General features: G+C 24.7%; 1 protein-coding gene across 1 annotated transcript; it reads right to left on the bottom strand.

Moving 5' to 3' along the window:
* Nucleotides 1–325: 325 nt before the first annotated feature.
* LOC129969420 (putative sodium-coupled neutral amino acid transporter 10) lies at nt 326–25956 on the bottom strand. The gene is made up of 14 exons (XM_056083988.1): nt 25637–25956; nt 23471–23577; nt 22167–22284; nt 20451–20496; nt 18969–19062; nt 17172–17312; nt 16633–16754; nt 14743–14845; nt 13797–13979; nt 10199–10429; nt 8067–8235; nt 5869–5949; nt 4159–4205; nt 326–1312 (listed from the first exon to the last, which is right to left on the bottom strand). The coding sequence occupies exons 2-14, from the start codon at nt 23567–23569 to the stop codon at nt 440–442; spliced, it is 2307 nt and encodes a 768-aa protein (XP_055939963.1). The 5' UTR covers nt 23570–23577; nt 25637–25956; the 3' UTR covers nt 326–439.
* Nucleotides 25957–26095: the final 139 nt, after the last annotated feature.

The following is a 26095-nucleotide window of genomic DNA, read 5'->3' on the forward strand; positions in this document are numbered from 1 at the left end:
TTTATAGCCCCCCCCCCGGTTTAATTGACAATTTTCAAACTACACCATGCTCCATTTTATATAAGCTATCAAGATTTCGTCACGATGGCTGCAATATGGTTTTCTTATTGGCGATTTATTGCAAGCGACTTCAGTTGGCGATATTTTCTATTTTTTGGCGATTTATTGCAGGAGTCATAAATATCAATAAGCACCCTTCATTAATCAAAAACCATGTTAGTAAGCCGTAATAGAAGCAGGTAAAATAACTAAAAATCATTGCTTTAAAGAAAAATTTTCTAGGAATTATTAAGGAAAGTACACAAGCTTTATAGGACAAGAATAAACAAAATATTTATGAGAATGAAATTCACATTTAACATATTTACAACACAAAAATGATAGCATAAAATACTTTTTAAAAATACTGGCATTTACACAATTTAAAATTTTTTTCTGCCTATACCGGTTTTGCTTGTCCAAGTAAAAGATCATTAATCTTGGCATTTTTACTGAGATCTTGCAAAGGAACATTGAACACATCTTTCTTTTCTTCCAATGGTTCCCTTTTATTGATATGAGCATCCATATTTTTCTGATCCTCTCTAAGCTCGGGAGTTTCTTTTTTCATTATTTCTGGCATTTTACTAGCCAAAACTTTTTTATTTTCAAGTGAAATGAAATGTTTTTCTTTGTTCAGAATCTGTGGTTTCTGCTCCATATTTGGAGCAGTCACGTTATACACAACTTCGATTGGAATAGGTCTTGCAACTCTCTGTTGGTCAGTGCCCAGCACATTTTCTTGTTTAATGTCCAGATTTGCATCAACAACCTTAACAGGAATAACTTTTTTTGCAGGAACTTCTTCTGAAACATTCTTAATTGCCCTATTAGGCTTTGCTTCATCTTGATGAGATGGAATATTTTGATTTTTGTTTTCTACAATAACAACGGGCTTATTTGGTTTTGGAAGTGGATGGAGTTTCGGTTCTTCTTCACCAACAACAATTCCTGATTTGTGATTCTGCAGTGGAGGAATAACTTCTTTCTCAGATTCTTGGGGCTGTTGAACTTTCTTCTTCATAAGTTCTCCAGCTTCGTGACTTTCCTTATGGAGTTTCAGTTCTTCTAAAACTTTCTTCTGTTGTTCTAGTATAAGTTTTTGCTCTTTGTGTTGTTGTTCCAGTTTTTGCAGAAGTTTTTCTTGCTTGTCAATGTCTTTATCTTTTTTAGGAACATCTGCGACACTTGGTGCAGGTGGATTCATATCTTTTTGGATCTCTTTATCCTCTTTCTGAAGAGCTTGTGGATCTAAGTCTGCATTCTGGTCAATCTGAAGAGAAAACTCCATTCAATAAAATATACAATTCAAGAAATTTTTAATGCGCTTGAAAAAAACCTACATTTTTGTCACAAAACACACACAAAAGGTGATAATAATGAAAGTACCGATGTTATACATTCAATCAGATCCTGACAAAGGCAGGGCATACAGGGCAGTTGCCCCGGGCCCCCACATCAGAGGGGTTCTCCAAATCGAATAAAAAGTTTATTTTACATCTCCTTTTTTAATGAAATTTTTTTAAAACAAAATATCAGTACAGTGTAAAATCCATCAGTTTTATGTTAGCTTCTTCATTCATCTATCGTATGAACACAAAAAATCTATAACATTTTGTCAGATTGCATTTTAAATTCAATGGTTAAATGTGATACTTCGAGTTAATACTAAGAGTGATTTTAGTTTTAAGCGTAAATAGCATTTTGAATAAATTAATAAAAAATACCATGGACAAGTTCTATGCACGGTTCTTCATTACTAAAATAGTGAAGCAGAGGTGGGCCCCCAAAGAAATTTTTGCCACGGGCCCCAATTAGGCTAAGTCTGGCCATGCACTCAATTAAAAAGAAAATATTGAAATGAAAGCAGTACCATTTCATATAAAAACAGGCTGACCACTTTCCTTAGATGTAGTTTATATCCCCTCCCATAATCTCTGAACAATAGCATCTATAGTCATGAAAGAGGCGTCTAGGTATAGTAAAACACAATGAAAGTGCTACTGCGCCATCTAACTGAAAACTCTAGAATTAGAATTCTCATCTTGGAAACAGTACATGATCAACTACAAAGTTGTAGAATGATTTTGATTTCACACATATATGCATCTGGTATTATAATTAATTACATTAATACATAGTCCAAAATATTTACAATTCACATCTGTTTATTCATAATTTTTGAAACATTACAAAATGTGTTAAAAAGGAAAGGGGGAGGGGACTACTAGTTATCAGACGTTTTTATTTCCATTGTTCAAATTACTTTCTGTTATCTATAATCCAGATTTGAACCACTTTTGAATTTCATTTTATATCTACATCTATATCTATCTATCTATATATATATATATAATAGTGCACCAAAAATCTGGAAATATTGGCAGAAAAGCTGCATATATTTGGTGTTTGTATTATTCTCACAGGAAAAAGTAGACTAGTTATTTTTGGTCCAAAAAACAACATCTCCACCTTTTATCCATGTCTTATGACATGACAATTTCGAAAAATGCGAACAAATAAATGTGCATTTTAAGCGTTTTGTTCTTCACTTCATAAACATGCTGGCTTTTTAAAATACTAAATCGATAAAGTTTTATCTTGGTAACTGAAATTTTTTTCCCCTCCATCTTGTACCATTTTCGAGGAAAGAACATAAACTCTAAAGTTTTCCATTAGTTGGCAGTGTAAGCAATCTTTCACGCCCTTTTCATGACCATAAATGCTTTTGTTCAGAAATTAATGAGTGTATGCATAATGGACAGTATCTTTAATTCCTTTCAGTGTATAAATGTTTTTACCAGTTTGTTTAATTTTTGCAGCTAATTACTAAATCTATCATTAATGTAATTTATAAAAAGTATTGATTTGTGTTGCTGTGCAAGTACAGAAACAAAGTGTATTCTTTCTTCTTCATAGTTAAGAAAGGAAAAAAGGTAATGTTGGAAATATTGCACCTTCTTCTAGTGACAGTGAAAGAAACAGAGTGAGTAGAAATGGAATTTAAATATTTTTTATATATGTAAGGAAAACTTTTGCAAGTGTGAAATTTGAATACATATGTTTAAAAAAAGTGTAATTGTATAAAAATTAAAAAAAAATATTATTACATTTTTTTTATAAATCAAAATGAAAGCAGAATGCTTATAGGTGTATTTATTTTAACTCGACTATTTCATGATAATTCATAATTCATTCTTAATTGAAAAAATCTTTTTAAATGAGAGTAATGACTTCAAAGAAAATAACTGAAAATATTTATATTAATGAATAGTTTATAATTAAAAATTAGTAATTGTTTAATTACAGTTTCTACATTACAACTATATAGTTGTGATGATTAAATTATTATTTTATTATATATTATTATATTATTTAATAATATTTTTCATTGACTAATCATTCATTTATTAAAAACTAATTTGAAAAGGCAAAATTTAAATTTTGGCAAAGATTAAGATGAAATCACAGCACAAGGTAGTATAAATTACAGTCCCCAATGAATTATAATTACATTATTTTTAAGTTATAAAAAGAAAACTGGCAAGATCAATTGGCCCATATTTTTCAATGTTAGAACACAATATCAATTACATATGAAACACATATGATTATGTATTGTTTGGCTGAATGCACAGCAATGAACATACTAACATTTACTACAGGTAGAATTTAATTTTTAGTAACAAACACAACATGAAGAAATTTGATTTCATCAGGGGTTATTCCATTAATATTTTTGCACTTTAATTTATGAAAACATCCATTTCAAGTTAATTGTTAATTTAATAAAATGAGAGAAGTTTGAGAATGTCATAAAATATGTCACAATTTGCTGAAGTGCTATATTAATTTATTTTTAATAATATAACTCTAACTTTAGATTAGAGTTAACATTAGATTAAAAAAATATTTAAATTCCATTTCTATTCACTCTATTTCTTTAACTGTTACTAGAAGAAGGTGCAATATTTCCACTCTAACATTAAATTAGAGTTATATCATTAAAATGTTATGCATGTTTATTGAAAAAACAAGTAACTGATTACATTTCTCGATAAATTTAGATTGCCTATTGTGTAAAAACATGAACTTCACAAATAAAAATTGCATTTTTACCTTAATTTCAGGCTCTTGAGGTACTGGAGGTTCTAAGCGCTTTTGTTCTAAAATAGAAATTAAAAAATTTCATTACTATTATTTAGCATTAAAAATGGAAGGAAATCATTGCATTATATTGAAAAAATTTTCAGCATATAATCACATTTTAAATTAAACATAAAACTATCAAAATTATGTATGATTACCATTTTGAAAGGTATGAAGAGCAACATAAATTTAGTATTAATATAAAGAAAAATCTCTCTCAGTTTTTTTTTTTTAGTTTTTTTTTAAGGAATCTTGATTTTTAACAGAAAACAATTTTCAATATTATTTCTATATACCATAAATTTTTTCCCCAATAACAATTATGAATACTTATTGCAATCTAAAAACAATATTTTTTTTTTCACAAAACAAAATGTAAATTAAAATGCTCAATGTTGCGTGTGTAAATGTGAAGGGGGGAGAGTCACCAGTGAATGCCACAGCAAGATTTCTAGAAATGCGTAATTTGTATAAATAATACTTATGAATTTTTTATTGTTTCTATTTTATTAGTAAAATAGTGTGAAGAGATTAATGCAATATAGTACACATTTAGTTTTATTTATGCATAAAACATTGAGATGTTTCATACTAAAGCATCCTAAATAAAGAAAGGATGAACCAACAATCTTTACAATAAGTCACAACTTTTTTAGTATAGTTTTTTGCAACTGCTATTTGCTCTGGATTTTTTTTGATAGCACATTTTACGATGACAATTTTCTATTCATTCTCAGCATTGCTTTTAATTCATGTCATGGCTTTCTTGTGGAGTAATGCAAAACTAAATTTTTATTATGATAACATTTTGTTAACTCATTCAAAGCCATGAGAGTCATTGACAATCCCCATCAAATAAATTAATTAAAACATAATTGTATAGTGCAAATTTTCTATTATAGAGAATACTTCTAGATATCACATAATAAATGACTTATATTATAACTGTATCACATAATAAATAACTCATTGGAGCACCACAGGCAAATCCAGTAAAACCTGTACATTATTCAGCTTGTTAAATAAGGCAGGGGGTGGGAGAGCAGCAGTAACAAAAACAATAACAACAACAAAAAAAAAAAAACACTTCCCACACGTTATTTGAGCCATACGTTATTTGTAGCTTCTATGAGTCTCGTTTACAAATTCGTATTAAGATTCTTACAGTAAATATGATTTACACTTCTTAAAAAGAGTATGGTTCTTAAATGGATATCTTAAAATGTGTAAACAGATGTTGAGCTAAATAAAAAGTGTAAGATGAGAGTTAAAAAATAAAGATCTGGCAGAAAAAGACTAAAATTTAGATTAGATAAACAAGTTGAAAAAGAAAGGAAAAAAAGTTCTTTTTTTAAATACATTTTTTGATATTTTAATTTAAATTCTATTTAACTTTAAAAAATTGATCATGTATTATTAAATTAGCAAGAAAATGCTGTAAATTTTGCAGTGCGTATTTCTACAACTAAAACTTATATTTATTGCAATATCTATGCACCAAATTTTTTCCAAGAATTTTCAAGTTTATTAAACGGAGGTTCAATTGTATTCACTATTTTAAAACACAGATTATTCAATCAAATAAGCATTGCAATAATATCAATGGATCAAACTTTAAAACAATATTTATTCTTGTAAAAAAAAAGTCCCACTTGTAAGAACAAATATATGAAAGCTTACCATCTGGAATTTTATTATCAAGCTCTTTTTTCTCTTTTTCTTTATCTAAAAGAATAACTTCTTCCTTCAAAGGCACAACATCTAAAATGAATTTCATCAACAATTTAATCAATTATAGAAATAAAAAATTCATATGAAATTTATATATTTACAACAAAATAGTTATTACACAGTACATTCTATGCATTCTCTCTATATATAAACATTTTGCATATATATCATCACTGTTTTAACAAAATATTGTACATCAGCAAGCGTACATAGCAAAGTGAATGAAATTTTAATTGAACAGATGGAATCTCTAAAACCTTATGGCAGGTTGAATAATGAGAATGAATAAAAATAAGGTCATATCTAATAAAACAATATATACAAGGATATATTTTATAAAAAAATACGGGAGATCATGTAGTTAACTTAAATAAATATTTTAGCAAATTTAATTTATGACATTGTGGCATAATAGTGATAATATATTTATGTATATAATATGCAGCATTTCTCTTCATTATCCTTTAACTTGAAATTTTCAACTTTAAAATATATCAAAATGTGGAAGTTGCAAAAGTACCACACAAATAATAGATAAATTTTGAAAAGAATATTAAAACATACAGTTCTTATAAATGGTTTCCTACAAAATTTGATAAGTCCTATAAAATTGTGACAAAGATTACATATTAAATTTCATTTGTCTAATTACATTTATGAATTATTGTAATCACAGAAAATTAATAATTTCAAAAAATTGCTTTTGAAAATGAGGGAACCTAAAATGGAGAGATTTATCAAAATATCAAGGTCAAATTGTTTGACAATTACAATATTTTCTTTTAACCATCAATACCACTCACACTATTATTTACAGATAATTGATACGTAATGAAATAAAACTGATCAACATAAGAAATGGTGATAACATTTTAGTTGATTCATCTAAAGGGAAAACTTGAACACATGTCAGCTTATTATGGTATTTCAGCAGAAACTAAGCTAATGCAGATAAAAAAAAATTATATTCCTTACAACACAGAAATAAATAAAACACAAAGAAAAAGAGAATGCCAATAAGAACTACAGCAAACTCAATGCAAACCAATCAACCAAGAGAACCAAAGAAAAATGTTAGATTAAAAATTAATTATTATAAATAGATATAATTGCATGATTGGATTGCTGTAATTACTAGGCTGATGTAAATTTTTTCTATTGCTGGAATTCCCCAACTTCCAAACATTATAACCCACATTTTAAAAATCAAATTAATAGTCTCGGCACATATTCCTTTTTGAAAGAGACTTCTATAGGCAAAAGAAATCATGCAATGGAAAAAAAGTAATTACTATCAAATAAAATTTCTAACATGTGATTTAGATTTTAAGACCATGTCACATTTTTGTAATATGAATACTCTTGTAATATCAACCAAAAACGGATTGATAATCCATAGTTTGGAAACATTTCCATTTGTATTATATAACACATTCTTGACTTATGGAAAAGCAAGCAAAAAGTTCTTCACCAATAATTTTTATTCTTTATAATGTCATGAAAATAATTCAGTTTTCATCCATTATCAAGATTTTTTAGTAAGGGCCATGAACAACCAGTACAGTACATTTTACTGAAAAAAGAGGGGGGGGGGGCATAAGAAAGCATTTTGAACTTATATAATTTCAAACAGGAAACTGCCAACACAATATTTTTTGTTTGGTACATGTTAAAAAGTCATTGTGAGGAAATAAAATCCAGAGCAAATCAGAAATTAAAGTAAAATGAGAGTTTGAGTGATTATTTTTGATTATTTTTAGAAAGCAGATAATTATAAGATAATAAATCTGTATACATACATGCATATTATATATACATATGAACCATGAACAGATACTGTTAGTAATTCGAGCAGGAAGTAGGAAAAAGAAAAGCAAGTGAAAATTTTCAAAATCTACAATAGCTTTAAAAATGGACTTTTGCAAATAAAGCAGTTTTGATTTCAATAGAAGGATAAGAGGAAATAAGAGCCTGCACAGTTTAAAGGTTAAAGTAAAGTATATTTTAATTGATTAGGAAACAATTTTCATAAATTGGATAAATTGAAATTATTAAATACATATATACATAAGCTGTTACGAGTTAAAGGGTCAAAAGAAAGAGAAAGCAAAATGTTTTTGTCATTCTGGAAAAATAAAATCACTTACTTGAAGAGTGAATTTCAGGGGCTAATGAACTTGCAATTTTAGGAGGTTCTGGTGTAACTCGTACAATAACTTTTATTTGCTCTTCAACGGGACTAGGTCTAGTACTTGCATCTTGTAGAGTAGAGTAGGTGCAGGCAATGAGAATAAAAAATCCAATTCCCATCAGTATCTAAACAAGCAAAGCAAATAAATTATAGTGTTCAAAACTATAAACAATTTAATAGATATGCAAATAATATAAACAACATACAGATAATATAAACAAAAAAAAATTAACCTTACTTTAATAATTTTTAATAGTAATTTTATTATTAGAATAAAAAATATATTTATTAAAATACTAAAAAAATTAAAGCTGTCTTAATAAATAACAAAGAAGAATCTTTCTCAAATATTTTTATAAGATTTTAAAAAAAATGAACTTTTCTGATTACTCCTATTATGTTGAAAACATACAAATAATAATGACACATTTATATGACATTACAAATAGTTGCAAAAGTAGAGTTGGGGATGAACCTTAAACTAAGACAAATAAAATGTCTATTTGGTAATAAACAGTATTTTAATTGAAAATAAAAATAATGATAGCTTCAGTTCAAAATAAGGAACTGAAAAGTTATAATGACTAATCCTGCAATTAAAATCAAAATATAAAGAGTAATTCATTTACAAATAGCTTAGTCAATAAACAATTTTGTAAAAGATTTTTTTTTTAGATAATGATTTTTTTATGGAAAAATACAAGATAAAGCAATAGCAAGTCAGAGATATGAAGAATTTCATATTTCTGTGTGACGAAAATTGTGACTTCTATTCGTATGTGACTAAGACTGATCCAATTATGAAATATTCAACATCACTAATTTAGATCACTTCAATGATCATCTCAACAAAGATTTGCTAATTGATACATAATATTTCTTTGATGCAGCCATAAATTGACCTAAAATATTGAAATTCAAAATTTTATAATTCTGTTAATTTTGGTCTCAGAACAGCAGAATTTATTTTTGATTAAAATAGTATTAAATCCTGAATATTTTACTATATATGAGAAATAGAACTGGCAAACTGCATAAAAGTTTAAATTTTGCAGTTTTTACAATTACATTAAAGCATTTTCCCAATTCAAAATATATGTTTATTTCTACTAGCTTAGTTATTGGGGAATGATTGGAATCAAGGTGTCAGATTAAGTCCACTCAGCAATGAATGTTCAGGACTCCTCTTTTTCAATCGCTCTCTATATGATATTTTTTTATTGATCTTAATTATTTATATACACAGTCTTATGTAACAAATTCTGATAATCTGACAGATTATGGGGCCTTTATGAGAGAGTTAGCTTCAATATTTCTCATATAAAAATTTTAAATTTAAATTTAAAACAATTTTAAACAAAACAGTAAAAATACCCTTTTGAGTACAATCTAAAAACTATTTAATTACAGAATTGAAATATTCTTTAAAATATAAAAGAATGTATTTTTTTAGAGTTTTTAAATAATATAAAACTTGTAAAAGGTAATTAATAAGGAATATTATGAATAATATTTTATCTTTTAATCAGTGCTTGATTTGAATTTAAATCAGTTTGAGTGCATGACCTCTGTAAATCAATATAATTAGATTTTCAAGAATGTATCGAAATTTCTAGATTCTCTAATGTTGTGGGGTCCAAAGAGAGTCCCCTACTTTGCTTATTTAATAATCTACTTATAATTAGAAAGGGTTTCTATATAAGTTATTCTGACTTAACAACTCACTATTGTTTAATCTACCATTCCTTGTCTGCCAATTTGTGAAAACTAAAAAATAATAAATAAATTTCTAGTATGTTCCATAAAAGAATGGATTTTTATGATGAAAAAAGTGTTAAAGAAAGTGAATCTGACACAAATATTTATAAAAAAATAACAAGACTTTCTAGAAAAACTGCTTGAACAGTTTTTTTCTTCTTTTTTTTTTCCCCCAACTGTTATAGAAACTGCTTAAACAGTTTTCTGAAACAGCTAATGGATAACAGAACATCGGTAACAGATTACAAATTGTTTCTAAAAACTATATCTAATACCTTAATAGTTTGGTTAATTATGCAAAAATGAAAATTTATCTTTGAAAGTACTTACTTGTGCCATCCTCTTTTCAGTTGTATTCTTACTCGTATCATGAATGAATATAAAAGCTGGAAAAATCAGGCATATCAAAGTTCCAATAGTTGACCCAATAATTCCCAGAACAAATTCTATATTTGGTAGCATTATGGCAACACCAATAGTTACAATAACCAAACTGATTGTTAGAATGCGGAAACGATTTTCAGGTATCACAGTAACATTAAGGTCATGATGACCAAAACCCTAAAATACATGCAAGTTAAGAATTATACATCAGGTACAAAACAAAACACATGCAATGTAGGATCTTCAAAAACAAAAATGCAGAGGTTAATATTTTTAGCAGAGAATTAAACAACTGCTGTATTAATAAGGAAATGATTATCAGTATCAGTTGCATATATTATACTTATGTGGAAATTCTGTTTTCAGATACTGGTTTCATGTTTGTTCTGTTTATTTAACAAGTTATAAAATAAATCAACATTATATAATTACATTGAAAATACAAATTGACATATGGATGATAAAAAAAATATCATGGCACAATATAGTCCAATTTGCTAATAATTTGTGAAGAAAATTTTGCTGCAGTTGTTTGAGCGATTTGCCATTGTTTGCTATTGCACTTAATTCTAAATAATATTATATTCTTTTTTTAAAGTATCAGTCAATAATGTCAAATTTATATGTAGAGAAACCAGCTATTAAATTCATTAATATAATATATATTAATAAGCAACTTTCAAATCAATATAGGCAGGACTTTATTTTACATCATCATTTGTAAAGATGTTAAGAAACAAATATTGGTTCTAGAACATACTTTAAAAATAACTATACCATGAAATATGTCTTCAAATCTTCATTAATATAAAGATTGTGAAGTTGTAAAAAGATTGAAATGTGTACACTAAGGTATATGCTTGAAATGCTTACATTTATGAGAAAACCACAAAATTACTTATTTAATTTTAAAATATATATATATATATATATATATATATATATATATATATATATATATAGCTAAATAGTTTTTGTTAAAAAATAAATTTAACAATAATTATAATATTTTCAGGTTTAGGAGGAAGGATTTTGTATCTTATCAATGAATATGCACTAAATGTATCATATGATATTATGTATTGAATGTATCATGTAACAAAATGATATAGTTTTGGTAAGTGTTATTGATTGATACAAATTTTATGAATAACTCCAAATGTTGATTTAATCATTGCAGATAATTTAACATCAGCAATTATAATTTCAAAAACTGATTTGAATTCAACCAATTTTTAAAATTGTAACTGCTAGATTTGTAAAATATTGTAAATTTAGTAATTTGTAATTTGCGTCAAAAGTTACTTTTATCTTGAATTCCAAAATATTCTATTGTATCTATCTTTTGACAGAAAGGAGTAAAAAAGATGACAAACTGACCTATTATGAAATTGGATTTCAAAAGAATTAGACAAATAGAAATAAAAAAGGCATTTTACTTTTATAGGTTCAACATGATTAAAGGTTAACTGCTTTTACATGGAGAAATACAATAATTAAGTTAAAATGCATGCAAAGCACACTTTCAATAATAAAAATAAATGCAGAATAAATCTGATATAAAAACTTAGCATTCTATAATCCATATAATTTATAAATTTTTCAAAGTCTTTTCAACTTTACAATTTTTTTAAAAAAAATTTACCAACGTATTTAAAGGAATCTTACAAATACATTCATAAAAATAAAATCTGATATATAGTATATTTTTAAATGATAAAATGGTACAAAAAAATCAGTCTTAGTACAATATGTACATGCCAGTATATACCATTGGTGATATACAGTCATATCTTTCCACAAACATACAGAGATAGACATCAGCATGATTAACTTGTTTTATATTAAAGCAAAACAATTACAAAGTTGTACTGCTACTAGCTTGATGATCTTTAATTTACAAACAGCTATAATAAAATTCGTTTTAATCTTTTAAAAATGTATTATATATTTAACTCTTATTTATCAATTAAAATGAGTTTTATATGGAGTTCAAAATATTATGAAAGGAATATAAATGATTTTCAAGAAATTAAACTGTCCTTTCCCTGATTAATTTGATTATTCCTTTCAAAGACTAAAATTAAACGCTATAATATCAAGCATATAAGCAACTGCAAAAATAACAATAAGAAATTCCAGTGTTTCATTTAAAAATATGACATACACTTGCCTTTAAGATAAAAATCACAGAAAAAAAAATGATTTTAAAAATTGCATGAAATGTTATCTCACCTTAAAATAGTAAACATAGAAGCTAAGTTACTCTCAATTTGTCATAAATTTAGGCGAGTGAAATTATCAAAATTCTCCTGACTACTATAATTGTTTTAGCTCTATAGCATTTAATTCGTAAAACATTTAAAACAGAATATGCTTTATTCAAAGAAACACTGATTAGTATTAATCATTAGTTATTTTATATTTTTATTATTTAAATAAAAAAAATAATAAAATGTAGCATAGATTTTTTTTTAGATATTAACAATAAAAATGTCTGCATTTTGAGGAAAAAATTTAATTTTAAATGTATCTTCATTACAGAAAAGAAATAAGTGAATCTTATTTCAAAATAATGAAAAAGACAAATGACCCATAAATAAATATAATGTGGAGATACAGGGTGTACAACCTAATTGGGGCTCAATAGCTAATTTTTAAACCATTAGAGATAGGCATACATTTTCAGTGGGGGAATTCTCTAAATGTTATAAAGAATTTTATATTTGAGTCAATAAATGTAATAAAAAAATTATGAAATCGAAATTTTTCACATTCTATTATTCATATTGAGTGAAATATTCTTGACTACTAACATGCTTTTATGAAAAAATTTATTATTTTCTGATTAAAATTGACCAAGTTAAGGAACTTGGAATGTTACTATTTTAGACCATTTTAAGAAAAATATGCAATTGAATTCACAATGTTTTCTTGGGTTTTCTTTGATGAATCTTGTTTTCTCCTGATTGAACATCACTATTTTAGCCAAATTTAAACTATTTCAATGGTTGTTTAAAAAAAGATCCACTAATAAACACATGACATTTTCTTGATGCACCCATTGATTTGCCTAAAATAATGAAATTTAAAGTCCATAACTGGTTATTTTGACAAGAGAAGAATGGATTTTTTCGTTTAGAAAATTAATGAATCAAAAATATCTTACTACATACAAGATTCAGAATATATCTCTTTTTACATTAGTATATGCATTATAAAGCACAATTTTTTACATCATTTAGAGCATTTTCCAACTGGAAGTATACACCTATCTCTTATAGTTTAAGAGATAGTTATTGGGTCATAATTAAAGTTGATATCTTGTATACAATACCATTCAATACTAAGAAAATTTAATCTTTATATTTATAACCTTCCTTCATTAATTTATAAAATAAATACATTTTAATAAGTAAATTAATAAATCTAAGGCATGCTAAAGAAACATTTCTAAATATCACACAAATGTGAGAAATTTTAATTCCTAAGTTATGTTAATAAAAGTATTTGCATGTCAGAACTGAAATTTGTAGATATTTACCTGTTTGAATAGTAGTGAATGCAAGCTTGTTCGACAAGGAAACAAGCAAAGAGGAAAACTAACAGCAACTGTGAGAATGAATCCAAATTTGATTATTTCTGTAATTGCAGATGGAGTGAGAAACACTAAAATATTTCCTGTTATGGCTTTATCATGAAATGCAATATAACCAAGGGTTCCAACCTGCAAAATTGGTACAATAGAACAATTATCAAAACAATGCAAAGTTTTTTTTAAAATTTAATATTGCTCCAAAAGTAAGTTGCCATATGTTAACTTCTCCTGTACTAAGTTATTTAATTAAATTATTCATTAAATAGATCTTCTTAAAAAAGGAAATAAAAAAAATTAAATATTTTTTTTAATTACACTTGTAACTAAAGTACACATTATAATTTGCATTTTACAGTACTATTATTTTTGGCTCCAAAATATCTAGTTGCTGCCATTAAACTAACATATATCTTCTCTCTAATAACAATACATATAAAACTATTGTGTTTTTGTCAGTTGCAATGATCAATATACAAGCTAAAATATATGATCACACATACAATTTCAGAAACATAAAAGCAGAATTTATGTAAATGGCTGCAAGTGAATCATTATATGAATTATGTAGAATATTGCTTCTTATACTATTTATATTATAACATTAAAAAATAAGCACAAATTATTATTAAAACTGTGTATGATATTTAGCTTTTTTGGGGTATATAGAGGCAAATATGAAAAATTCTAAAAGAAACACTAAAGATATAATATATTTGATGTTTACAAATGAGTTAAAATCTAATTTCAATTTTTTTTAAATGCATTTCATTTTAAATGTATTTGTTAAATCTACTGAAAAGTTTATTAGGATTAAAATTAAGACATAAAATATTTCAGTAAAAAGTACTTAAAAGAAATAAAATTATAATTTTGAAATAAAAAAGCAAATTACCAAAATATAAACAGAAGAGCACAAATGAACAGCACCATTAATAACAGATTGCATTCTCTTCAAGGAAGGATCATTCATCGTGTCAAAAAATTCAAATAACTGCCTAAGCGGGGAAAAAAAAAAAAAGTCTTCTGTTTAACTTTGTGAATTGTTTAACAGTACAAAACTTTATTAAATGTTATAATTCTTTTGCAGTGTAAAAACAGAATGGATATTTTAAAAGCTGTTTGGACAAATTTTGCATTAATCAAAACATTTCAAATATAATTAAATTCACTTTATTATTTTCACTTTCTAAAATTTGGAATTTTTAAGTGAGAGAACCATTTATTCATTATTTTTCTCAAAATTCATACTCCTTTCCTACACTAAGATATTAAATGTTCATATTTTATTCATAGCTATTTAATCATTATATTCTTATAAATATATTTATTTAAAAATTTTTTTTATCATTTAATTTTAAAAATTTAATTTTTTAAATTTTTTTTAATAATTAATTTAAAAAATATTTCTTTTAAAATTTTTTATGGGTGCCAAAAATTGGGACAGAGTTTGAGCTTGTTGTTGCTATTTGTAATTGTTCAATGTAATATACAAAGTTATTTTAATATTACATTGAACCTTTTTTATTAAATTTCAGACATAAAAAATTCATTAGAGCAAAGTAATATCATTTCAGATACCTATTAATATGCATATAGATTTCTGACAAGAAAAACATTTCAACAAATTTATTATAATTATTGATTAAGTAATTTTTACCACTTTTTTTATGATCATATGTATGCAGTTTTACAGAATCTATATTAATTCTTTACTATTCTTTTCAAAATTAAATATTGTATAAACAAAAAATATTTTAAATCAATGAAATTACTTTGAAAACCTCAAATAAAGCAACATGCTATGTTCCAATAAATTAATTATAAAAAATATTTCCAAATGGATCCATTATTATTGATTTAACATGTCCCTATATTTTAAACAAGATTTCAAAGTACATGATAAAAAATTTTTAAGGTTGTTTCATTCATAAATAAATTAATAAAAAATAATTCTTACACTTATATTTGCAATTAATTAGTATTGTATTATGGTTGAAATAGATTTTAAGAAAGCTGAAACATTTTCCAGAGTCTTTAATATATATATATATTACTGTAATATATATTTATTGGGTAGTATTTTATTACACAATAAGTTTGTATTGCATCATAATGCACTTATCTATTTGGCAAAATATAATAAATATCTTATAGAAGCAAAATATTATAAGAGGCAATTACTTTTTCTCAAATCTCAGTGGATTTTATAGGCAATAAAAAATGTGCTACTTAATACAGACAACAAAAAAAAAATTGATATTTCAGATGTCGTAAAATGATATTTTCTTATAAGTTATTTTATTTCAGTCAATAGCAATTATATTTTACACTGTCACTAATACTCTAAATCAATAACAAGTTTTATGACAAAGAAAGCATAATGGCTCTTCTAAAAAGTTTAATTCATTTTTTTAGATGCTTTTATTAAAAATAAGAGTAATGAAAAAATGAAAAAATCTGTCTTATTTTATAAAATAATAATATACTTAATATACTTCCAATGCAATATTTTTGCATATATTCTTAGCATAGGTATTTAAGTCCTACTAATTCTTTAATATAATTTAGATAATTGTACAGATAATATAATAGTTTTTATTTCTATAAATTCTTTAAAAGAATTAAGATAATTTTACAGCTTTTATTTCTAGAAATTCTTCAACCTAATTAAAATAATTACACTTTTTCTTATTATTACATATTGTTTAGCATAATTCAGATAAATTTTTAATCAATCTAACATTTTTGCAAAAGGAATTAAATGTATAAAATAAATATTCACGTTTGGCAAGAAAGAGCCATTGAAAAAATAGGCAAGCAAGGAAGAATTCCATCTGATTTCCACCAATTGACTTCATACCACCATTCATTAGAGGCAAGATTTGGAACAGCTTCAGCAAAGATCTGTAAAAACATATAGAATTTTTAAAATTTCATATAAGATCATGAATTTTTTTGAGGCAAATATTACTTTTGATGAAACTAATAATAATTTAAGAATTCTGTAAGTTAAATTTGTTACAGTAATATCTTAGAAGAAAATTATTAAAATTTAAAATGTAAATTTTAACACAACATAATATATAGTTAAAAAACAGATTTAGAAAGTTTTTGCTAGAAAATCAGATGAAAGCACTAAAATTTTAAATGTTAAATTTAACAAATTTCAGATAACATGAGATATTGTTTTAAAAAACTGATAAAGAAGATTATTGATAGAAAAATATAAAAATAAATTAATTCTATTATACATAAAAAATTATGTTAAGTTAAGTCAAATGATTTTTTTATATACGGCGTACTTACAGAATATACACTTACTTTTAAAATTAAACATAAATAAAAAGCTATTGAAAGAGCACTAAGACTGGTAAGACTGTCAATTTTTCGCAACATTCCAAGAGGAAGGGCAACACAAAGTCCAACAAGCATCAAAACATTTGTTCTGAGATTTGGGGAATTCTAAAAATGATATACAAATAAAGTAACAAAAAGAAAATTACATATGCTATATTTAACAAGAGAATTCAGTTTATATATCATTAAAGTAACTAAGGATAAAAATTCAGTATTTTTCACTCATAAAAAGATGACTATGTTAACAAAAAATAAATTTACTCAAAGCACATTTATTAAATTAATTTTTATACGTATTCTTAAACTTAAACTGTAAGTAGTAATAGTAGTAGTAAAAACATCAATATAAAAGTAAAAAAGGGAGAAGGCATCTTTAGTATTTAAAAAAAAATACTGACTATTTGAAAAGCATTTAAGGAATATTCTTAAGACAAATAACTTTTTCATATAGTTTTAGAGATTTATTTATCCTTTGTGATAAATAAATCTTTTTAAAGATATCTATTTATGATATAATATATAATTTAACTCATTAAAAAAAGTTACTTAAATAAAGTAAAACTGCTTCTATAGTTGATTTATTCATGGATTTAAATCTCCATGTTCAATGAATCAATTAACACAACAGAATAGCATATTGTAAAGTAACACTTCTTAATGAACATTTGATCATTTTTATCAGGTGTGATAAAAATAATCAGAATTTTACTATATTTTTTTCTAAAATAATTTGTGAGATCCATATCCTTCAATGATAATTATGACAATATGCACATGAAAAAACTGTTGTCAGATCCATCATTTACTTTTGAATCAATAAATAAAATGCTTTTTTTTCTAAATATGAAAAATAATTAATCTATTGATGATTTTTTTTTTTTTTAACATTTGACCTCTTTTTATGAAAAAGAAAATAACGTATTTCAAACAAGACAAATTTATTTTTTTGCAAATGTCCCTTATCCAATGATTTTTAAATCAAAGGCTAAAATGCAATAGTTAAAACACATAAAAAACTATGTATAAAATATAATTAATATTAATTATAAAATTTCTTTACATTATTTAATCAATATTTATAAAAAGATGCATATTGGTCACATAATTAATTATGAAAATAGTTTTCATTAAGCAAAATTCTTGCAGGAAATTAAGCAGCAGTTTCTAGGTTGCTAATTATGAAGTGTATACATCTGTCTTTGTTCTACAAGTAGAGAATATTAAAGTTAATAACAATGCAAACAGTAGTAATTTTACAATGGGAATGAGACATATATGTTTAGTCAACAATCAAGGGTTTACAGAATCCACCTTCCCCCCAAAATGCACAACTTTATTAAAATGAAATACATAAGATAAAAAAAAAAGATAACAATCTCAGATTTGCTAATAACTTCTCCACCCAACTGACCATTAAAACAACTAATAACCATTACTTAAGACAGAAATGAGAATATTGGATAATATTAATTAAAAGAAGTGTACAATATTAATAAAATACACATTATTAAGTGGAAATTATGAGTGAAATTTGGTTTCACTTAAGTATATTTTAAGGTGTAAAAGTAAATTTTATTCACATAGCACTAGAGAGTTCCCCAATGAAGATTTGTTTGCATATTCGAAATAACTTTGCAGGCATAATTTTTAATCAGAATACTGAAACAATAATTGGCATAGATGAAATTAAAATAATAGATATTTCTTAAACTAAATTTTCTGTTAAATTATTTTTAATAATTAAATAAAATTATTTATTACATCAATGCTTAAAAATTCTGCAGCTAATGGAGGGCCAAGATCACCAATGACAACAAAGAAGGCAATGCACACTCCAATTAGAAACCCTATGACACTAAAAAAAAAAAAATTATTAGACTGGATACAAATACAGTAAACAAATTTTTTTAAAAATCAATATTAAAAAATTTTTTTCCTTCTAAAACAGAATTTTTTTGACAAACTTTTTTTTTTATATATATAATTAAAAGTTTATTTAATCCAGGCTGTATCATTTTAACGTTATGAGAAAATTCAACTACCATAAAATGATATTATTTAATAATAATGCCAAAAATCATATCATAGAACAGTTAAATATATTTAACAACTTAAATTTATCTACATTCTAAGAACAGTTATTTTCTAATTGCTTGGAGCTCAGGCTTCACTTTAACTTCTGGGTTATGCAAACTATTCTCTTATAATGATCTCCATATGTTGAAGAACAAAAAAGTTTTCTCAGCAAAAGTCCATTCTAGAACAATGTAAGTTATCATTAATGCCTTTTTTTTTTTTTTTTACTTTCTACGAAGATGATGGATAAAATTGTAAGAACTATATCTCTTCTCCTTTTCCAAGAAAACTTTCATATGCATTATTAGACATAGTTGTAATGTTGCTTCCAGTGCAGCTAATTTCATGGTAAGGAAGAGTTTAAAAGAAAGCTCTAACAAATGCTGAATAAATGCCAGATAAATAATCACAAATTCGGCAACAAAATTAAAAATAACAGAAACAACAAGAATCTTGGTAATAATTCATTAGGACACATATTATGGCAATCTTTCCAGAACTTTCTTTGCCAAGTCACAGAAACTATAAAAGACCAAGAAACAGAACTGAAGGCAATTAGTATGTCAGCACTTGTGTTCAATCCAAATAGTTAGGAGTAACAGACAATCGAGAGGCACAAATAGTCAGTCATGCAAAATCTCTCTCCTGCGGTTTTCTCTCAAAGTACTTTAAGCTGTTATGGTTGTTTACTACTGATTTGTTGTTTGTGGGTTTACTGCGTGGGTTGATCTTGTATAAGTTGTTGCCTGTTTGTTCATGTTTTCTTGTAAAATAAAGCATCATTATTTGTTATTGAGTCTGTCAGACAGTTTTACTGCATTTTGCTGGATATGTAAAGATATATTATTTTGCACATAAATTAATTTAAATAATGGAAAAGTATCAAAGAGGAAGAAAAATTAGAAAAACAATCAAATTTTTATGCTTTTAAAATGGAAAAATTGTTGGAAAAAAAGTTAATCTAGCATTTTTATGAGGTTGTAGATTTTAAGTTTTATTTCAGATGATGAAAATCATAGCTGCTAGATTTTAGAAATTAAGTACTGATAATAAAAATTATTACATAAAAAAAGTTTGTCAGATGATTGTAAAAATCAAAAAAAAAATAAATAATAATAATAACAAAAATTTCTAAATAAATATAAAAACAATGAAAAAATCCCATACCTCATTTCAACAGCCAACTTTCCAGTTGAACCAAATGTGTGAAATGCTAAAACAAAATACAGACACAAAAATTTGTTAGATATATTACATTGTTGACAGTTTGATTTTAAATAATCTTAATTCATATACCTATTAATATTGTTTATAAACAATTTTTCAAACTGATTTCCTTTTTGCCACCAAATATGAGATATTCCACATCCATATGTTAAAGTGGTGAGAGATTCAAATCAAATAAATCAAATTCGTCATTTTTATTCATTTTATCATTATGATCTTTTCCTGTTCGCAGCCATCTCCATAAACTATTCAACAACCCTTTTCAAACAAAACTGTTGTAACAATACTCTTATTAATTCTATAGAGATAAAATTTAGTTTATAAAATGCAAATAAAAAATAATAACATTTATAAAATAGTAACATGTTTACTATTTAGAAAATGTGAAAATAACATTTTAATTAAAATAATCATACAATGAAGTGTAAATTGCAACTAGAAAAAATTATTTCATTTTTAAAATGCATAAGGAAAACAACACAGAGTTTTGTTGAAATAAAACCAATCAACATTTTTTAATGTTTGTTGAAATAGTTGTGTGATTGTTTATATAAATTGTTTATATATATTTCAATTTAATATACATGAAAATGTTAAATAAATTTATGTTAATGAAAATATTGTATTTGTAAATAACTTATATAAAATTTATTTCATTATAGAATTATTTAAAAAGGTAATAGAACCAAGATTTGTAAAGAAAATAAACATATTGATTTCCTGATTTTTTTTTTTTTTTTGAAAAGATGAGCTGCTGCTGTTACTAGCATAAGAAGAACTGCTGCAAAGAAATTGCAAGTTATTGTATAGTGTAAAGCATAATTTCATCATTTTAACCAAGTCTTCCCCGTATACAAGTATTTATAAACAATAAAGATTTAAATAAAATGGAAATTAGATTTAAAAGAATAATCCAAGATAACTGAAAAAGGAATATTTTCTGTCTGAATGTTTCCATACACAAATGATGAATGGTAAATAATGTAAATGCTCCACCTAAAAAAATATTAAATTTTATTTTTACATTTAAGTGTCGCATACAGTGGCAAATTTCAGATGAGGTGAAAACTAAGGCTGCGGGTTGTGGGGGTGAACTGATTAAAAATATGTTCTTAGTTTATTTGCCAAATAATTACATCAGTAAAAAATAGAAATTTTATTAATTAACATTTTGCCATGCATAATCAGTTAGGTTTCTATCTCTTTTATTATATTCACTTAATAGTTACAGTATTTAAAATAAAAATAATTGGTCTAAAATAAATAATTAATATATTAATAAAGTTATAAACGTATTGAAATGAAAAACTAGATTGCTTAAGTAAAGGAAGGGTCTTGAAATGTGCATTGCTTAAGGCTGACATTAGTCAATGAGCAATACTTTCTAATATTTTAAGGGTGAAATGTGCTTTGTATTAAATAGCTATAAACCATATAATGAAGTCACTGTATGGAAACTCTGCAGGCAAATCAAAGAACTTCTTGTGATTTACCAACATTTTTTGCTTTGGGTACTTACTATATTTACCAATTTAAATTCTAATATAATGCAATGAAAATATAAAAAATAAATCATATACACAAATATGAAATTCTGGTTTAGGAAGAGAAAATCAGAAATAAAGTAAAAGAAATAATAAAAGTTAATAAATATACCTAAAAATTCAAAATTCCTCCTGCGAGCCATAATTGCTGATTTTAGAAGCAAATAGCAAGCTATCCTCGTTAACAATCCACTGATGAATATAAGAATCACACTCAGCAAAATTCCACACTATTGAAGGGAAAGAAATAGTCTTCAGCAAAAATTCTTTAAAAAATAATGCAATTAAAGAGGGTTAATAGAAAATAAATAGAATTTTCGAGATATTTTATAGTAAAATAATTTCAACATTGATGTGAAACTTATCTATAAATTATTCTTACATTAAAAATAAAGATCACTATTCAAGTAAATTGTAACCATTGATGAAAATAAAAATTAAGAAGAGAAAATGTACTAGTTGATATTATAAATGCAAAAATGACCTTTTAATTTTCCATGATGTAAGAAATTTTCCTCTTTTAGTTGAATAATATTGCTAAAATGACAACAAAAACTTAGTTTTTCTATAATGATTCAGATGAATTATTAATCAATTATTATTAATATACAATGTGTTCACTCTATTTATGGCCCAATAGTTAATTTCTTAATTGTTAGAAATAGGTATATAGCTATAGTTAGAAAAATACTCCAAATAATGCAAAAAATTTTAGTATTTATGATCTGATTCAAAAAATGAACTGCAGAATAAATTGTGAAGCTCAAAGTTTTATACAATCCTATTAACCATATTTAATAAAATGTTCCCTATGTATAAATATTTTAAGCAAAAAGGTACCACATTATATTGAATAAAACTGACTGCGTTATAAAGCTTCAATCTCTATTTTAGACCATTCCAATGACTGCTTCAAAGAAGATCTGCAGATCAACATATGGCATTATAAAGAAGCAGATACTGATTTACCAAAAATATTGAAATTCAAAGCTTCATATTGTATTCGGTTTTATTCCCAGACTTGTGGAACTTTATTTTATTTACAATATAAATCGTTCAAAGATAATTTAACTATATAAGTCATAATTGTGTATATGAGGAGGGGCAACAAAATGAAAATTTACAAATCATAATTTTTTCACCAGTAGATTTATGGACTCAAACCAAATAAAATGTAATTCTTTGTATCGATTCTTTGTACCTTCCAATTTTAAAATATATGCTTATGTTCTAATGGTTTGGAAATTAGCTTTTAGGCTATGATTAGAAGTGGCACCCAATCATAAAGCTTAAAGATAGAAGATGCACAGTCATATAATCAGTAATATATGCATCACTATAATGTTACTTAAATTTATTATATATTGACTTTTTAAACTTTTAAATTAGGAAGAAAGAAAAAAGCTTGATGCTCACCTTCCTGAAACAATATGGCATTGCTAAAATACTAACTCCTATAATACTGTTTCCAATATTAATTACATTCATCAAGCAATTGTATGTACAAGATGCCATTTTAATTCCTAGAATCAATAAATTCATATTTAAATAATTATTGTTAAAACTAAGTGTAATAAATATTTGAAAAAGTGAGAGGAAAAAAAGAAAAAGTAATATAATCAAAATATATAATTTATTAATGTATATTGAAAGGCTTCCATTAAAGGGGAAAAATAATAATTATAAATTATTATTTTTTCTATTTGCTATTATCAAAAGAAAACTAAAACAATAAAATTTATTTCCCATAAATGGAAAACAAATTACCTATTTTTTTTCCATAAAAAATATTTACAATTGAAACTTTATTGTAATATGTGTTATATGTTAATGGCAATTAACATATACATGTATATGTTGTAACATTATGTGTTAATACTTATACATTATATGTTAATACTTATACATTATATGTTATACTTACCATTATATGTTAATGGTGATTAAATTTTAAAAAAATCACAGAAAAACAAAATTTTGCAACACAGTTTTTTGGTGATTAAATTGGCAATTATATAATGATATACTATATTAAATACATAATTTTATAATAAATTATATATGTTTTAAGATTAATAATAATAGTTTATCTAACAAATATTTACCAATCAAAAATTTAAATGTATTTTTATTAACAGTATGACCCTTTCGTTGTTCAATTACACAGCTACAGTTAAAATGTCTTATTTTTGCATACTTTTCGAGAGAAATATTACTAAATAATATTTTTTTAAAAAACTTTTCAGAAAATGGCATGCAAAACAGAAATATATATATAAAGAATATGCAAAGAATATATAAAGAAATGCAAAGTTTAATTTAAACAAAAAAATAATGTTTTTTTTTTTTTTTTTTTTTTACAAGTATATGCATGTACAAAATAAAGATTAGAAGCAATAGATCATTATCAGTTTTCAGATTTGTCATTATTACTTTAAAATTAAAGAAATTTTAGAATATTTCAAGTTATGAAAATAATAGATAGCAGAATAGCAATAAACATAATAACAAGGTCTTTGCAAATTTTCATTATAAAAATATCTGGTTTTCAAAGATATGGCAATTTGATAAATTATGAATAAAAATTGAATTAATTTTTCATACGATAATAGTTTTTTTCCTATAATAAAAATTAATTGCTTAAAATTCTATTAAAAGTAACAGTCATGAATTAGCAGAATTTTCTGATAAAATATATGATTAATTATCAACAACATAAAATAAAAACTTAAGAGTTTCAATTACAGATTTAGAAGATAAAAAAATATAATTCATAATATTTTGGCCACTGTCAAATTTTTTAAAACCATGTTTTCTGGTACAAAGCCTACAGATTTTTAGTAGTATCATTAAAATTACAATTTTCAAAATTGTAATAAAGCTATGGTACATAAAAATTATTTATTGATATTTAACAATAAAGTATCAATAAAATTAACTCATTGGCTTCATTTCATGCTCATTATATTTTTAAGTTTATACATTATTTTCAAGTGGCATTTTAATAAACAGGATCCTATGAAAAAGAAAGATAATAAATAACAACATAATATAAATGTATAATTAGGTAGATATTTCTTATAAAGAATTAGATACAAAAAATCTGACATAAAATTTTAAAAATAAAAATATTATTAATTCTAACTCAAAATTAATTTTTATATTTCATAATATACAAAAAAAATTTTTTAGGGAATAATTCTATTACCAATAATTTATTTGAGACAAAAAAAAAAAAACTGACTCATATGATAGCACAAAACAGCTAAATATATTTACATTTAAAATGATTTGAGAAGAATACTTTATAAAGGTTCTTTAAAGTATAAATATATTTAAAGAAAAAAAGCTTTTAATAATTAAAAAAAAAAAAAAACTTGCAGAGTTATTTATTTATTACAAGAAAAATGTGAATTACAATTTTAGTTTTAATAAATTTCTGAAAAAAAAATTCTTCCAAAACTATCTATGAAATTGACAATTTCCATTACATATTTTTAAAAATTCTAAATTACTAATTAAATTTTTCTAAAATTTACATAAATTTCAAAAGTAAAATATAGATATTATAGCAAATTGTACCTTGTTTGTATAAAAATATCTCTCACGTAGATTTATTCTTTTATGTTAATATCGCAGCTGTATTCTTAATATCACATAATATAACACCAATAATTTAAGAGAAAGGCATTAATTGAAATTCAGTCATTGTTTCGCATTTTTTGTCTATTAAAACACAGATATCGACTCGGAAATAAATGATGAAAAAATCTAATTGTTTCGAAATTTATGAATTTTGCCACGGTGAAGTTGCAATCCAGCACGAACATTGGACAGGTATTATTTATTAGGTAATACTCCGAATAAGAAGAAATCAATTAAAACGGAGAGAACCAACAGGTGTAAATAAACAAAATTATTGGTTACAGTTAAGTATATTAATCACTTTTTTATTTCTTTTTGAAATGAAATGAACAGTTCCAAAACAAGTTATTCTTTTAGAATTCAAATAATTTTCTGTAATCATATTTCAAAAATAGA

The sequence above is a fragment of the Argiope bruennichi genome, chromosome 5, assembly GCF_947563725.1.
Source record: "Argiope bruennichi chromosome 5, qqArgBrue1.1, whole genome shotgun sequence".
Lineage (NCBI taxonomy): Eukaryota > Metazoa > Arthropoda > Arachnida > Araneae > Araneidae > Argiope > Argiope bruennichi.

Coding starts and splice junctions, on each gene's coding strand:
- LOC129969420 (XM_056083988.1), bottom strand. CDS start 23,569: ATGGCATCTTGTACATACAATTGCTTGATGAATGTAATTAATATTGGA. Junction 20,497..22,166: donor GAGGAATTTTGAATTTTTAG/GTATATTTATTA, acceptor ATTTTGTTTTAG/CATTTCACACATTTGGTTCA. Junction 1,313..4,158: donor CTCAAGAGCCTGAAATTAAG/GTAAAAATGCAA, acceptor TTTTCTCTTCAG/ATTGACCAGAATGCAGACTT.